Source organism: Mesocricetus auratus, unplaced genomic scaffold (assembly GCF_017639785.1).
Source record: "Mesocricetus auratus isolate SY011 unplaced genomic scaffold, BCM_Maur_2.0 Super-Scaffold_100024, whole genome shotgun sequence".
In the NCBI taxonomy this organism is placed as follows: Eukaryota; Metazoa; Chordata; class Mammalia; order Rodentia; family Cricetidae; genus Mesocricetus; species Mesocricetus auratus.
The window spans coordinates 31,186,321-31,202,201 of record NW_024429205.1 but is presented as its reverse complement, the minus strand read 5'-3'; the positions used below and the strand labels follow the sequence as shown (position 1 = coordinate 31,202,201).

Here is a 15,881-nt window from a genome sequence, read left to right as displayed (position 1 = left end):
AACATGGTTGTAAATCTCCTGTTTGGAGCTCTGTCTAGATGAGGACATGAAGCAATACATATATACTGTCTAGTCCAGATGTTATATGATAAATATTCTATTGGTGATAAGGATTGTTATTATTTTAATATTAAGAGTATGACTATCTTCCCATACTGAGGCTGGGTCTATAAAGAAGGCTACAGTTTTGTGTAAAGTATTGCTGATAAAATTTGGTTTTATAAAAAGAATCTTTCTATTTCTGGGTCTTTGTAACTTGGATCTTCTAATCACTAAATTGGACAGAAGTTACTTAGCATTCCTCTAAACAAGTAGGCAACTACTGAACTATGACACCTACATCTTTCTTCTCAAAAGGGATGAAGAGCTGGGAATTTATTTTGTTGTCCACTAGAGCATCTATCTGGTCTCATTCTAGGAAGTAATGAGGACATTTAATACAATTACATTTTTTATAAAATAGTCCCACTTGTTATGTGATCAAGAAATTGAGGATGAATTGGAAGAAGGAGATGTCAAATAGCTATGCCACTGATACACCGCTTGCTACTTGAACAAGCTTAACATTTCTGGTGCTTTGTGTTTTCTTCTATGAATGGAAGATAATAAAGTACTATTTCATAGGGTAAAGTAGACACATAATGAAATAATTATTATGATAGCAAAAATGCCTTAAGTATTTTCTAAATGTCAAGCCCTGAGCTAATATCATTATTATTTTTCTCCTTGATATAGCCAGCAGTAATTATATTGCTGTCTCTATTCTAAGGTTATGACTATGGAAGCTTAGAATCAGGGGTAGCTCTGTGTCTCCTAAATCTGCCAGTCCAAGGGCAGACTCCTGAGAGATCTATAGGTAGAATTCAGTGGACTTGTGAACTTAAATGGGGAGAGCATTATTTTCACAAGACTCTAACGGAAATATAGTGTGTTCTTAAATGATAAATGTAGAAAAAAAACAAAGACACTACCACCACTGGGAGTATCAAACCATAGTTGCAACAGAAAGCATGAAGAACTGTATTTCCAGTGATTGGAGAGATGGCTTAAGAGCACTTGGCGCTCTTGCATAGGACCTGGATTCAATTCCAGCATCCATACAGTGACTCACAAACACTTGTAACTCCAGTTTCAAAGGATGTGATACTCTCTTTGGTCTTTATTGGAAGCAGGCACACATATGGTGTATATACATATATGCATGCAGACAAAATATTCATACACAAGAAATAAACCTTTGGGGGGGGTAAAAATTGTGCTGTCATGACTTAGAAACTGACCACAAGGCTTTCTGTTTTAATACATTTACTGAAAGTGCATATATTTTTTACATCACAAAAATGCGGAGGTTTAAAATATTTTCATGACTATATTGTAATATAATAAGCTTTGGAATTCTATGGGTTTTGTGTATTTAAAAACATCCTTCTGAGCAAGGAACTAAGGCACCAAAAGTTAGGTCTCCAACCAGACATGGTGGTGCACACCTGAAATTCTGATGATTAGAAAGCAAATGTAGGATGACTGTAAGTTTAAAGCCAGAGACTCTGAAGAAAGAAGGGAGGGAAGGAAGGGGTGGGGGAGGAGGTTCTGTCTGTGTGAGTCCACTGCTGGTTGGGAACCAAGCACCTAACATGTACGCAAAGAACAGGGGATTACTAGGAAAGGAAGCAACATTTCAGGGTTGCAGACAAAAGTAAAGCAAGAAGAGTTTCAACCCATTGGCTGTTCCACCGCCAAGGTGATTCCAGGGAAGGCTCAGTCAGATGACATGGCAAGATCAAAGACTAAGCCAGACTTTCTAACAGAATCACAAAGAAAGCGATTTCCAGGCCTGGAAACACAGTGAGCAAGTGTTGGAGTCAATAGCATTGCCTACCAGGTCTATTTAGCACAGGACAGAACCTTCCAGTGTTGGAAACAAAGCCAAAGGAGGCCCCCTCTCTGCATGGGCATCGTGTCTTTCCATTTCCTCTAGGTCCTGAGCTCTCAGGAAGAGTTGCAGAGGTCAGACGCCCAGTGTGCTGCTGCTCAAACCCCACCCTAATCTGCTGCCTTGAAAAGGTCTGGAGCTTGTTCTAAGTGCTGGCTGCCCTAACTCACACCCACTTCATCTACCCTGTGCAGGAGCACCTAGGGACCAGCATGCTTCTCAACTCCCTGGCTATGAGAACTGCTGGCAGAGCAGGCAAAGATGAGCTTTTGTTCAAATTCCTGTTTCACTACTTATTAGATGAGTTGATCTGAATGAATTGCTTCATTGTAGACACATCTATAAACTTCAGCTCTAAAGCAAATACCTGTGAGGACTAACGTGCCAAGACGCGGTGTTTGGCAATATCTGTCTCTGCAAAGATACTTTTGGTTGTTGTTTATGAGTGTGACTTAACTCGGGTAGCTTAAGTAGTACAAAAATGTGTCTCTCTCCACAAAGGCAGAAAATGCTCTGTACTGTGACTCTGTCAGTGGGGCTCCAATGTGTCATGGTTGGTGGCTTGACCTTTGAACATGTTCAAGTGCCAGAAGAGCACTCTTTTCTTCCAAATACGCCTGACTGCCCTGCTCTGTATCAGAGAGTTTACCAGATCATCTCTGTGCGATGCCAAGTAACCCTCTGGCCAGTGGAGGACTCTCCAAATGAGGGGCAAAGTCCCTGACCCTGACTGCTGATTGTGATCCACATCCCCCTTTGTTTCATCTGGAAAGCTTTTCTGAACACCCCAGCCCCCAGCTTGTACACGTTATGCCAAAAGGACCGTCAGTCTCTGGATGTGAGAAGCCACTGTGCTTTTCTGCCCAGCTCTGGCATCTTTGCACCAGCTGAAGCTGGTGCACAGTGACTGTTACCAATTGGTTGCCAATTGGTGCATCTCTGGGGTATGGCTTTCTCTTATACTGAAAATGTCTCTGTTCTTGTACTTGCCAGCCTGGAACTATTTCCTCATGTGAAGTCCCCAGAATGAGTTAATTCATGATACAAATCAGACTTGGATAGAGTAATTCTGATAGTGTGTGCTTAACACTTTTCTTCCTTTAGGGACAGGAACTCACTCTCTAGTCCTGTCTGACCTAGAACACACTATGTAGGCCAGACTGGCCTCAAACTCTGAGATCTGTCTCCCTCTGACTCCTGAGTGCTGTTTTTGAAACACATGCTACCACACCTGCAGTATCTTCTTATAGAGTTTATCTTCATGAGAGCAAGGAAATGGAACCAGTGCCTAAGTATCCATTAAAAGATAAATTGATAATAAAAATGTGAGACATGAAACTGATGGAATATTACTCAGCAGCAAATAAATACGAAATCATGAACTTGCAGGAAAACACATTGATGCATACAAAGAAAGGCAGACATTGCACATTCTTCCCTGTATGGGATGCTAGCCTATAATGTACATATGTGTGAACGTAATACTGGGTGATTATGAAGGATGGGAACAACACAGAGGAAACACACAGGAAAAGATATTGGGGGCTGGGAGCTGCATAGAGGACCAAGGGGACAAAGAGATTGAGTCAGGAGAAGCACACGCACACACACACACACACACACACACACACACACAAAACACACTCTTTCCCCAAATGTCATATATCTAATATATTACATGATGATTTTTAAGTATATAAATAAAGTCAATAAAAGTGAAAAAAATAGTTTACCTACAACATTAAGCCTCAACCATCTATGGTGACAATCGACATGATAAGGTCCCCAATTTGCTAGTTTCCCTTTCATATTCTCCATCTCCTCCCAAGAACCCATCTTTTAAAAAATTGTATTATACTTATTTATATGGAGCATTGCATACATAACATAGGGAAGGTACTTGTGGAGATCAGAAAACAGCTTGCAGGTGACAGTTCTCTCCTTCTACCAACTGGGTTCCCAGGGTCAAAAGCAAGTTACAAACTTGGCAGCAAGCTCCTTTGACTACTGAGCCATTTGCCAGCCCACATTTACTTCTTAAATTAGTGACTTTCTCTCTGTGTTTCAGACTTTCAGCCTCTTTCAGGAGGAGCCATACTCTAACAACTTCTTCTCAATGCTGACAGAAGCCATCCAAGAAATGCAGTTTAATAAACAGGGGGAAGAATCTCATTCCATCATGGCAGTAGTCATGTCTACTATACCTTGATTACTAGTAGACACAAATGTCTGAAGCTCAGCCATGCTCTTTGCCACTAACCTGTTTAGTGCTGATGAAGAGACTCAGAAATGCCATATATAAGGATGCAGAGTGAACTCTGACATGTGCATACTTACAAAAAAAGGCTAAACACTCTGGAACTCATGTCTAAGTCGCTCACAGCTGGGAGCCTCAGCTCCCTGTGAGGATGAACACTGTTCATCAAATACTCATTAATAGAATCCCAGATTAGGCTGCAGGTCTCAAGAAGGACGAGGAGACACCTAGAGCATCACATATAATCAGTTTATTGCCAGGTAAGAAATTCATATTAATATAGTGAATACATATGTTTACAAATAAACATTCTTAGAAAACAAACAAACGTTTTTTTTTTCTTCATTGTAGGAAGTGTTATTGTATCATAAACTCTGCAGTGTGACAAATGTTAACACAGGGTTACTTGCAGAACATACAATTACTAAAATATTTGCACATAAAATATGCTCCATTTACACAAAAAAACTGGGGGAGGTTAGATGGGAATTCCAGGCAGAGCCCAAGGCAGATGGAGGCTGAGACACTCCAGGAAGGTGAAGGAAACCAGATTCTGGTCACATGGAGTTAGAAATCAGCGGTCACAAGGACGGAGGAGAGAATGGTTTTGTAATCATATTTTTCTCTTCTTCTATTTCTCCTCTGGCTGGCCACAGAAGCCTTGTCACATGGCAGCCATTAATTGTTCTACAGGTCGTGTTCCCTTTAAATATCAGAAGGTTTATCTACCCTCTCAAGAGGAAGAAAGAATAGACAGATCTTCCCTGCCTTATTGTCCCTTCTCAGTTGACCTCCCAAAGTCAAATGGGAAGTAATGAAACCAACGCTTTGTGAGCTGTCCATGGCCCGAATTACTTGGGAAATATATGCCACATCATATTGGCCAGACTGTATCTTTGAAGTCAAAATTACAGTTGCACACCTAGAAGCCAAGTTCACTGGATGAAATCTACTCTGAAAAGAAGAGTGAGCAAGAAATAGAAGACTATAGACTAGAAATCAAGAAAGACCCTTAAATTAGAATTAGATAAAAGGGAGATGAAGTGAGTGGAGGGGAAAATGAGCTAGAAGGAAAGAAAGGATTGCAGAACTTGACCTGGAAAGTATCTCTCAAGTAGGTCAACCCAGGATTTCTTGAAGTATGTCACTAGTACATGCAGATTGTATGGCATGGAGGTAGCATATTTAACACCAACTTTAAAAGACTTTCTTTACATCTGCTTAACCCTTTACTCAATTATCCCAAGGAAACTCTCTATTGGGTACCATAATCTTTAATGACACTAATGCCTTTATGAGAAGAGACAAGACATGACAAGACCTTCACTAGAGTTTCATTTTTGAGGCCTTCATGTTTTTCATTATGCTTACTCTCTATTCATGGTAATTGATGCTGGTATTCTATATGTGATGAAGGCAGATGTTTCTCTTTTAAAATAATGTGGATTAAAAGTGAGTCCATTTAGATGCCAATATTGTGATGGTAATCCCCAGAAGATGATGTGTTTCAATGGTAGAGCTAACTCATGTCAAAGAGAGATGAGTATGTCAGGAGTGCGTACTCCCCTATGGAGAGTGCTGGGGTCTCAACATGTACTCTGACCTCTGACCTCTGTGTTGCCCTTCTCTGCACCTCTTATATGGAAATCTTATAGAATCTACTATTCTTTGCAGAACTGTAAATAAGAACAGAGTAATATTTAAAAAAACTGAAAAGGCTTGACTTAGGCCAGGTCCCCCATGCTTCAGATGGGAGACAGCCCCAGAGAGATCAAAGGTATTTCCAGGCTCTTCATACTTGCTTTGAACATGGAGAAAATATTCGGATGTGCTGATGTTGTGATGCCAGAGAGACCCAGGAGGCAGCGTACCACATGGAGTGCTCCAACTCACTTTCACATGGATCTTTACACTGAAAAAAGCTGTGAGTCTTTGGAATGTTTCTGTCAATTAGTTAAGAACTTCAGGGATTATTTGAAGACTTTCCTCTTTAAACAAACTTCTCTTGTTTCTCCATGCACCTGTCTACATTTCCACAAAGCATAGGACTTTTAGCAGGGCCCTCCTTCTTGGAACCCAATAGCTGTTGGCTCCAGGAACCAATCTGGAAAGCAGTTTTGGGAGAGTCCAGGGAGAAAAAGATGGCACAGAATGACTCTGGAAGTCATCTGGCGGGATTGTGGGATTCTGGGAGTGTCCTTAGGGCCCCCTGACATTGTCGCAGCCCCTTCAAAGAGTATTAATTGATTAGCTGGGCTCACCTACAAAGGGAAAATGGGACATCACTACTGCAGAAGAAACAGGAGGAGGAAGGCTAAAAGAACAGAAGACGCACTTAGAAACAAGACCGTCACTTGAACAACAGCAACACATTGAAGGCACCACCCACGCTTATGACGTTTTCACTCCAAAGCAGTTGAAGTTTGGCAGCAGCAGCAGTGACACGCTGAAGAGGAAAGGACAATGGGGACAGACAATTCATAGAGGACATTTTTGCCATTGTCTTGCCAGGTCTTGGAGGTGAAGGAGAAACACCAGGAAGTGGAGGCTTCTCAGTCCCCATCATACACACCTCCTGTTAACTCTCCAATTGCACATTTTCTAAGGCCTGGACAAAATTAATATGCTGCTCAGTTTACGTGTCACTTTAAAAGTTCATTTTTTAGTATCCTCTGGACCCTCTGGCCATCATGAAAAGCCCATTCCTCCCAACAGCATGGTCTTTCAGGGAGTTCTCTAGAATGTTCTTCCCTTCCATCACTGATGGTGGGCTTAGAGAATATTAACTTGTGAGTTTTTTTTGCTTTCAGCTTTGATAGTATGCAATATTCCATCAGTATAATGCTTAGGGTCCATTACTGCCTCACACTCATCACTATTCTCTGTTTCCACCACTTCTTGGGACTAGGAAATGCTTGTGATGTGAACAAATTCCTCCCCTAAGCACTCTGAAGCTATCCCTGCCAGTGTGCCCACTCTCTTCCTTTTACCAGGAAAGACAGAACATGGGGGATGGAGTATACTCCATGGGCAGTTTGTCTATTTTGTGCTACTTATATATATTTGTTATAATGGATTTAAGTTTCCAGTTAGGGGGAAAAGGAACATGAGCCCCGACAACTTGGGCCTGAAGCTGAAAATTTACCCTCTGCTGTATTGCTGAATGTCCATGCTTCATTCTCACTCAGCTGCCTGCTGGAGCATATTAGGCATGGTCCAGGGAAAGCATGATTCCGTATCACGAGTAGGTCTGTGGTTGGTTCCTGGAGAACGGAGTGTGTGTGTCTGCTTGGGGGTTGGGCAAGACCAGGAAGGTATAGGTGGGATGGAATTTTTTGCCTTTCTCAGTTGAGTATGGTCTCCAGGGTACTCCCTGAAGTGAAAGCTCAGACAGTCACTTCTGTTTTGCTGTTGGTGATGAAGTATGGCTGTGTGGGTGGGAAATGCTGGGTGCGAGTCCCCAAGGGGTCGCAAGAGCCTGACTCAGCTATACCAAGCTTGCCCTTGTTGCCATATGCCTGTCGCCGAAGAGACTGGTCACTGGGGTCCCAGGTCTTAAAGTTGGCAGTAGAGTTGTAGGCCAGGGGATGCGGGGGCATCTTGTTGGTGCGAGACTTCTGTCCATTCTGCTGAGTAGGCCCATGCTCTGGGCTGAAGGCCCGGGGCTCATCTTCCACTCTGACAGGGTGCAAAGGGAGATTTCCCTTGGCAGCCAGCTCTGCCAGGTGCCTTCGCTTGGTGTAGAAGTCATCATTGACCTTGTCAGCTGCACAGTGGGGTGGGCAGATGGAGAAGAGAGCAGAGACAGGGAAGAGAGAAAAGATAGTTAGGGAGTTAGACTGGTCAGTTTGAGAATACTGAAAAATGGGCTGACAGTCCAAACAAGACACATCGGGACTCCACCTGGAACAAGACAGAGGCAGGCACAGCACCATGCCCTTTTCACAGTTCAGAGCAGGAACAGGAGGTTTAAAGGTACACCCAATCAAACTCATCTAGACCCACCCAATTAAACACATCTAGAACACCCAATTAAACACATCTAGAACAACCAGTTAAACAAATCTAGACCATCCAATTAATTAAACACATTAGACCACTCCAGTTAAACACATCTAGACCACCCAATTAAACACATCTAGACCACCCCATTAAACACACCTAGACCACCCAATTAAACACATCTAGACCATCCAATTAAATACATCTAGACCACACTAGTTAAACACATCTAGACCATTTAATTAAACACATTAGACCACTCCAGTTAAACACATCTAGACCATTTAATTAAACACATTAGACCACTCCAGTTAAACACATCTAGACCACCCAATTAAACACATCTAGACCACTCAATTAAATAGTTCTCCCACAGCAGTTCCATACCTCTCCCCTAACCTTGGGTTTTCTAACATTCAAGTGTTGTTTCTTCATCACTAAGATAATTCTCACTGAATAAAACACTGAAAATGTTGAGAAATGTGTATATCATTTATCACTAAGGAACAGCAGTATTGGCCGGTGGTTGTATGTATCTTCATCTGGACTCTTGTGGAGTTTGTGTGTATATGGTGGAGGGTATCAACTTTGGATGTCTTTCTGAATTACTCTCCATTTTTTTTCAAGCAGGATCACAGATAATGCCAGATGGCTAACCACAGAAGTTCAGGGGTTCTCCTGTTTCCATTTTCCCAGCACTGGGATTACGAGAGCATGCCTTGACTTTTCTAGGTCTCAAACTCAGGTCTCCACCCTCCCACACACACGCTTGTACAGAAAGCATGTCACCAACTGAGCCATTTCTCTGCTCCTCTCCTGGATTGTTCCTAGTTTGTGGGATTACTTCTGTTTTTGCTGTAAGCTTTAACTAGCTTTGTGCTCAAATTCCAGGTCTGTCACAGGCCTGAAGTGTAACTTTGGCTGTCTTACTTAAATTCTACAATCAACTTTTACATAAGGAAAGTACTCAAAACAAACAAACAAAGTGTATTTCATGGTGTTGTGTGTACAGCTAAGTGATTTGATGTGTACTGAGTACTTTCAGCGCTTCTGTCTTGGACATCACTATTATCAAAACAGCTATAACTCCTCCTATGATAGTCTATGGAGCATCCCCTAACTTGCCATAACTACTTAACAAACAACATCTTAATGACTAAGTATTATTTCATCAATTATCAAAATAAATCCCTTCAGTGATGAAAAGTTAAGCAATGCCGATTTTGTACTTTTATAAATAAAGCTGAGATAAAAATCTTTTTAGTCGAATCTTTTGAATTAAGATTAATTTGAATACGTGTTTTCTTAATCTGCACCAGAAAGTAGCAAACTGTGGCTCACGAACTTAGCTACCATCTGTTATTATAAATAATGTTTTCTCTAAAACAAAGCCACGCCCATTTACCTATTGCCAGTGGCTGTGGTGTAATTGAGTTATGTGGCAGACAATCAGTGGCTGAAGAGCCTGAAATCTCTACTACTCGACCCTTTAAGAAAAGGTTGACTGACTCCTGATCTGGATTGTCCAGTGTAGAGTGCTATCTCCAAGAGTAAAGATGTTGTCACTGCTCTTCATTTTGCCAACTGTTAAGAGCCGATTTGAGCCGATTCTCACCACACGCTGTCCTCACTGAATGATCCCTTGCTTTCTCTCTTTCTCCTCACTTCATTATTTTTTATTCATTTTTTAGAATTTCTTAAATGAATACTGTGTTTACATCATTTACACTCCTTCACCTGTACTCCATTTCTCCCCTTCAAATTCCCTTTTCTTCAATTATATTGTTGCATATATGGTGTGTGTGTGTGTGTGTGTGTGTGTGTGTGTGTGTGTGTGTGTGTACAGTCTAATGAGTTCTCTTAGTGTTGCTGAAAGGGCGTGCACTTGGGACTGGATGGATACCCAGTCAGGAGACTCATCCTGGAGAATACTAACTCTCCCTTCTTCAGAAGCCATTTATTGCCTGTAGCTCTTGACCTACAAACAAGACCTTATTTATTTAGATCCTATTAATCTAATAATCTGATGATTGCCCTTTTAAATTTCTTCTTATTTTATCTTGTAATTTTTATTTCTATGGTTCTTTATAACTTTAAATTCATTTCTTAACAGTACACTTTTGAAATTGCATCTCACTAAGAAGTTTGTTGTTCATTTGCCTATGCTGATAACAGCTAGCATCCCATAGAATCCTTAGGAGGCTACAGATGTTCCATAAGCACCATTCCTCATTCTTTCATCACTTGATTTTCATTTTGAACTCTTTACATGGGTTCTGCTATACAAACCAGGGAGCTATCAAATTCAAACACATGAAATGACCCAACTGAGGTTACCCACAGCTAGTAACTCAATCCTAGTAATAAAAACAGCTACCTGGGATCAAGTGGACAAATATCCAGGTACCCAGAACCATCTCTAAATGTGTTTAATCAGAATCTCTGAAAGGCCAGTCCAGAAACCCTTAAAGTCCATGCAATCAATGCTAAACCACTGCTTGAGGACTCCAGGAGCATCCTATCACAGTGACGCAGGTAATTTTTAGTGAAAACCAATGGGCAATGGATCCCAACACTACTGGTATCCTTCACTTCTCCACTTGAGAGGATCCCTCCATAACATGCTCTTATCTGAGGTTCTTGCCATTGCTCCCACTCTACAGCTGTTCCACACTATGTTCATTGTTGTTTATTTTGCTCACTAAAACTCCATGAAGGCAAGGCCAGGTCTTCCCTTTCACAACAATGTGAAGCTTGGTATCTAGCAAATATTGGACATACAGATGTTCAATGGTGAATGTACAAGCAAAATACATAAAGCACAGAGGAACATATCAAGAGTATGATGGAGAGATTTTCCTCACTAATGCTTTCCCAATCTTCTCTTACTGAAAAATCTCACTTACCTTCATTTTGTACCCAGTCTTGGTCTAGCATGGTCATTTGTGTACTCCTACTCCTCAGACATTAAACTAAGCCCAAGATCTGCTCGGACTATGGCTCAAAGGTTCCCATCTTCACAAATGGAAAAACTGATTATGGAAGAGGCAAGGCCATCTCTGAAAGCTATAAAGAGAAGTAAATATGGGAACAGTTGACCCTTGGGCTGTCAAGGAAGAAGAGAGGGTCCTTGTAGCTGACCCAACCCAAGCTGTTATCTTGGTAAACCTGGTATTGGAAACACCTTGGAAAGTGTAGAGTAGACTTTTTTAAAAAGTGTGTGGACGCTGAGGTCAGATAGACCACAAATATGCCACTAAACACCTTATACCTGTTTACTTTGGCTGAAATGGGGATAACACTAAATAAGGGTAGACATGAAGAATAAAGTATATGTGATATATATGCTATATACCATAGTTCCTACAGCACAATACAACTGCTCACTACATATATTTTATCTACTTCTTGCCTAACATAAGTAGCACAGAATCATAATAAATATACATTTATTGAGCATTTACTCTGTACCAAGCAACCTACTGGGCATGAAGTGGGCGTTCATCAAACCAATCTGCTTCATTCCTTTACCACACCTAGCATGTTCCGTAAGTGTCCAGTTACTCCATGAGAGAATATACAGAAACTAAGTAGTGGTCAGGGCAGGCTTCCATAAAGAAATCTTTGAGTTGGCATGCAAAGGTGGCGAGTAAATCTTCACTATATCACAAGACTGGCCATAGTCCTCTGCAGCTCTTCCTATCAGGGGACAAAGTCTATTTCTGCACACCTAGAACTGGGCCTGCTTCAGCTAGATTTTAGCAGCTCCTGGGAGCAACTGCTTGGAGCCTCTTCCTCGTGAAGCCCAGCTTCTTATCCTTAAAGGGTAAGAAACCCCCAGGCCTACTACTCACATTCAACACAGTCAGCAGTCTTCCAGTGACCAGTTGTCTAGTGAGAGCATGCTCCTGGAAAACAGCTACAGTCAGCCTGGCTAAGTACCACGTAGAACATTCAATCACACCAGAAGAAGGCTCAGAACCATAATCCAAGTAAGTAGTGGCTATGCTGAGCCACTAAGTGTTGGAACCATTTGTTCTGTAGAACTTGAGCATGTTGTAAACCCTCGTTGTGGGAAGAAGCATGGTAGCTTTGGGAAACTGAAACACTCATGTGGTATAGGGAAAAAAGCAAAATTATATCATCTATCATCTAATGTCCCATGCCTGTTGACATGGCTGACAAAATCCCTCCAAGGGACTCTGGGGTATTTTAGAGAAGTGAAGTGTAGGCATAGCTTTAGTACACAGGCGCAGAACAGACACCTCCAAAGGATGTTTCAAAGATGATTTCAACCACAGATTGCTGATTGGAAGCTAGCAGGATGAAGCACTCTCACCTGGCAATGCAGTGTTCATGAAGCCCACACCCCCTCCAGTATTTCTGGTCTCCTATTTGTGGACTGAGATGGGGTCTGTTTACCTGACACACTACATGTGTGGTCCTGTTTTAATATGTCACAAAGCACCTAGTGAGGGAAATAACAGATTCACTGAGCAGTCTTGTAAGCCCCATTAACAAATTCATTAACCTAATCATCCCCACAGCTGATAGGCAGATGGCTGACAAGCCGACTAAGAAACGGATGCTGTGGTCATTCAGCAGCATTAAAACTCTCTGGTTTGATTTTCTCTTTACCTGAAAAAGAGGGAGAAAAGAAGAAAAAAGTGTTTTCTTTCCAATGAGTCTAATTGCCTTGAAGGAGCCAGGATGGTAAAATACAATTGCACCTTCCTCTATCTGTCTCTCTTTTAATTAGCAGCAGACATTGTAGAGGTGCAGGTCAGGTGGAAGCCTGCATCTGGGGAAGTAATGTTGAGATATTAACTAATTCCTCAGACAAGCTACACATCTGAGGGGCTTGGTGGGTGGCCACCCACCTACCTCCTTTCCTTGGGCCAAAGGAACCTCCAGGAGGCTTCTTATAACTTGTTTTCACCTGGTGATATTCAAGAATCTCAGAGATGGGTTCAACTGGAAAGCAATGTCCAACCAGTTGTCACCAGCTCCCATCTCTCTCTGTCTTTGGTTCAATGATATGATAAATATAGCAATTAGTCTTTCAATCACATTTAAACACAGGGTCTGCATTCTCTGCAGATACCCCCAAGTGTGCATGACTGGACTCTTGACCTTTGTGCACACTGCTCTATTCTGTACTGATGGAAACCTATCACAGGATGCATTTCCCCCAAGGCTGCTGCAATAGGATACCACAAACAGACAAGCTTTAGACAACAGACACATATTCTCTTTTAGTTTTGGAGGTCAGAAATCTGCAGTTACCATGGTGGCAGAACCACAGATGTTCTCAAAGCTTTGCCTTCCCTAGTGTCTGTTGGTTGCCAGGAATTTGGGGCATCCATTGCTTTATAAGGTCTAGCTTTACATGGCCTTTTCCTTTCCCTCCCTCCCTCTTGTCCTTCCTTTCCTCCCTCAGTCCCTCCCTCCCTCCCTCCCTCCCTCACTCCCTTCTTCTTCTACTCTCTCTCTCTCTCTCTGCCTCTGTGTGTGTGTTTCCAGATGTATCTCCTCTTGTATGACCTCAGTCATTATGTTAGATCCCACATTAATCCACTTGCCTTTATTTTAATCTGATGGCATTTACAAAGACCTTATTTCCACATGTGTTTACAGCCTGAGTAGACATGATCTCGGGGACACCATTCTACCCAGGATATACAAATTGTTTTCTGTTCTTGAACACAGAATCAGTATAACTAGGCCTTTGAACCTCACTCCTATTTATGTTAGGTAAAGTTCATCTTTCAGCCCTCTGACCATAGCCTACTTCCTCTTAATAGTTTTCCTTCTGGCCCAAGAGAAACATTTCCTGATATTGTCCTATTAGGCCCATCATTTATATTGCTATATAAAATTATCTTTTTAGCATTTTCTTTCCCTTTGGTTAATATAAGGTCTCTACCTGTTGTCACTGCTGTTTCTCAAACACTGAATTCAGTGTCTCATGCAGAGCAGTCACTTTCCAAGACAGGAAGGAGTCAAACTGTACTTTGTGAATCCCATACAGATCTCCTGAAAGCCACAACATATTCCCCCCTGCCTTGAACTGGAAAGACTGCAGTAGTGAATCTGGAGGCACTGAAATGAAAATAGGTATTTTGCTCCTCCCTCCCTCCTGGTTACCATAATGTGAAGTGTCCTGCTTGACCACTCTTCCAGACCCATGATGAACTGAAGCTATGAATTCAGGTGCTTTGCCTAAGCAATAAGAATCCTAACCCTGATGGCACTATTGAAAGACAGTGGAAACTTTAGGAAATAAAATTGGGACCCTGACACCCTTCTACCATCCACCAGGATACAAAGCAACAGGGTCAAGTGTCCATGAACAAAACATCTACAATGAAAATAAACCCTTTCTCCCTTTAAGATATCCCCTCAGGCATTTTATCACAGCGGGAGAAAGCAGAGCAACACTCTGCATGATACCAACCAACTCTGACAATGCAAATACTGGTAACACAGCTAGGCACTAAAGCTGCAGGGTAGTGAAAGCTATATTCCTGTGGACCACTTGGGGCCATATGGCAGAGAAATACATCTTTCTTTTAGGCCACTGTATCTGTAGAGCAATATTTACTTTAACTGGTCCCTGCCTATTTTCTTCCTCCTTCACAAGCTAAATTAGAAGTAAGAGGCAAGGTGGGCAACTCAGATTGTTCAGGGCATCCTCCAGTCATTTGAAATGCATGCTGTGAAGCAGTCCAGGTTCTGCAGAAGTCTCAGCAGGCAGGAACAGGAAAGGCAGAGGAGGCCTGATCTGTTCAAGGGCTTCTCCGCACCACCAAGGTGGAGAGAAAACATTTCTCTAGGGCAAGTTAGTTCTTTACTTGGTTCAGGGCCTTTCAAGGAGAGGAGATTGTGTTTGAGCCAGGCCCTAAGGATGGAACACAGAACACCATATCATTCCTGCAGCAAGCCTCTCTAAGAGAGGAAAAGAAACAAAGACAAAAGCAGAAAGTAGCATTTGGGCACCTGGTCTTTTTCTGCCTTAACTCTGAAGTCCCTGACTGGACGTCTTGCTGGTTTTGCTGGAGAAGGTCCTGCCTGGCTTGGGATTTGCATCAAAACCCTCCAGAGCACACCATGAACTGCTTGATTGTAGCTGATGGTCCTCTGAAGTGCTGGACCCTTTGTCATTTTCCTCAGGCTGTCTGGCTGGGTAGTCTACATTTTCAGCAAGGCTGCTAAACAAAGGAGTATAGACTGGGCTCCAGCCAGAGCTAACCACAGAGTCTCTGACACAATACAGCACAGAGTGGATTGTGTCTGTTCACTGCCTTCCTGTGTGTCTGGCAATGCTGCTACACAAACACAGCTCTACTGAAAAAACCATTATGTGGTTTGACTTCTGTTCTACCTCCAGACTGGTGAAATGTTCACGTGCGTTTAAATTGGAGCAACTGAAGAGAAAGGCTCTAGTCCTACGCCCTGCACTCAGCAATTTCTACTTTACTGACTCTTCCTGGGACAATCTAAAGTCCATTGGTAAGATTTGAGGTGCTCTGGTAGTTGGAGGTATTAATGAAGTTTTGCTCTCCCTGATATCAGTAACTTCTCTCCATATGACATTAAACTCGTCCAGAAAAAAATAAAAAAGAGAAATAAAGCAACTTGGAGAAAAAGCTCTCATTTTTTCCCTCTACCACTGGGCTCTAAGTTCAT

The 15,881-nt window shown here is 42.1% G+C and overlaps 1 protein-coding gene across 2 annotated transcripts in view; it reads right to left on the bottom strand.

Annotated features, from left to right (window-relative positions):
• Positions 1-4,425: 4,425 nt before the first annotated feature.
• The window catches only part of Shisa9 (shisa family member 9), a 297,781-nt gene continuing 286,325 nt past the window's right edge, over positions 4,426-15,881 (bottom strand). For both annotated transcript variants that reach the window (XM_040730667.1, XM_040730668.1), the window contains one exon: positions 4,426-7,956. In XM_040730667.1, the coding sequence (XP_040586601.1) occupies positions 7,577-7,956 (380 nt within the window). In that variant the 3' untranslated portion in view covers positions 4,426-7,576. The remainder of the gene's footprint in view (positions 7,957-15,881) is intronic.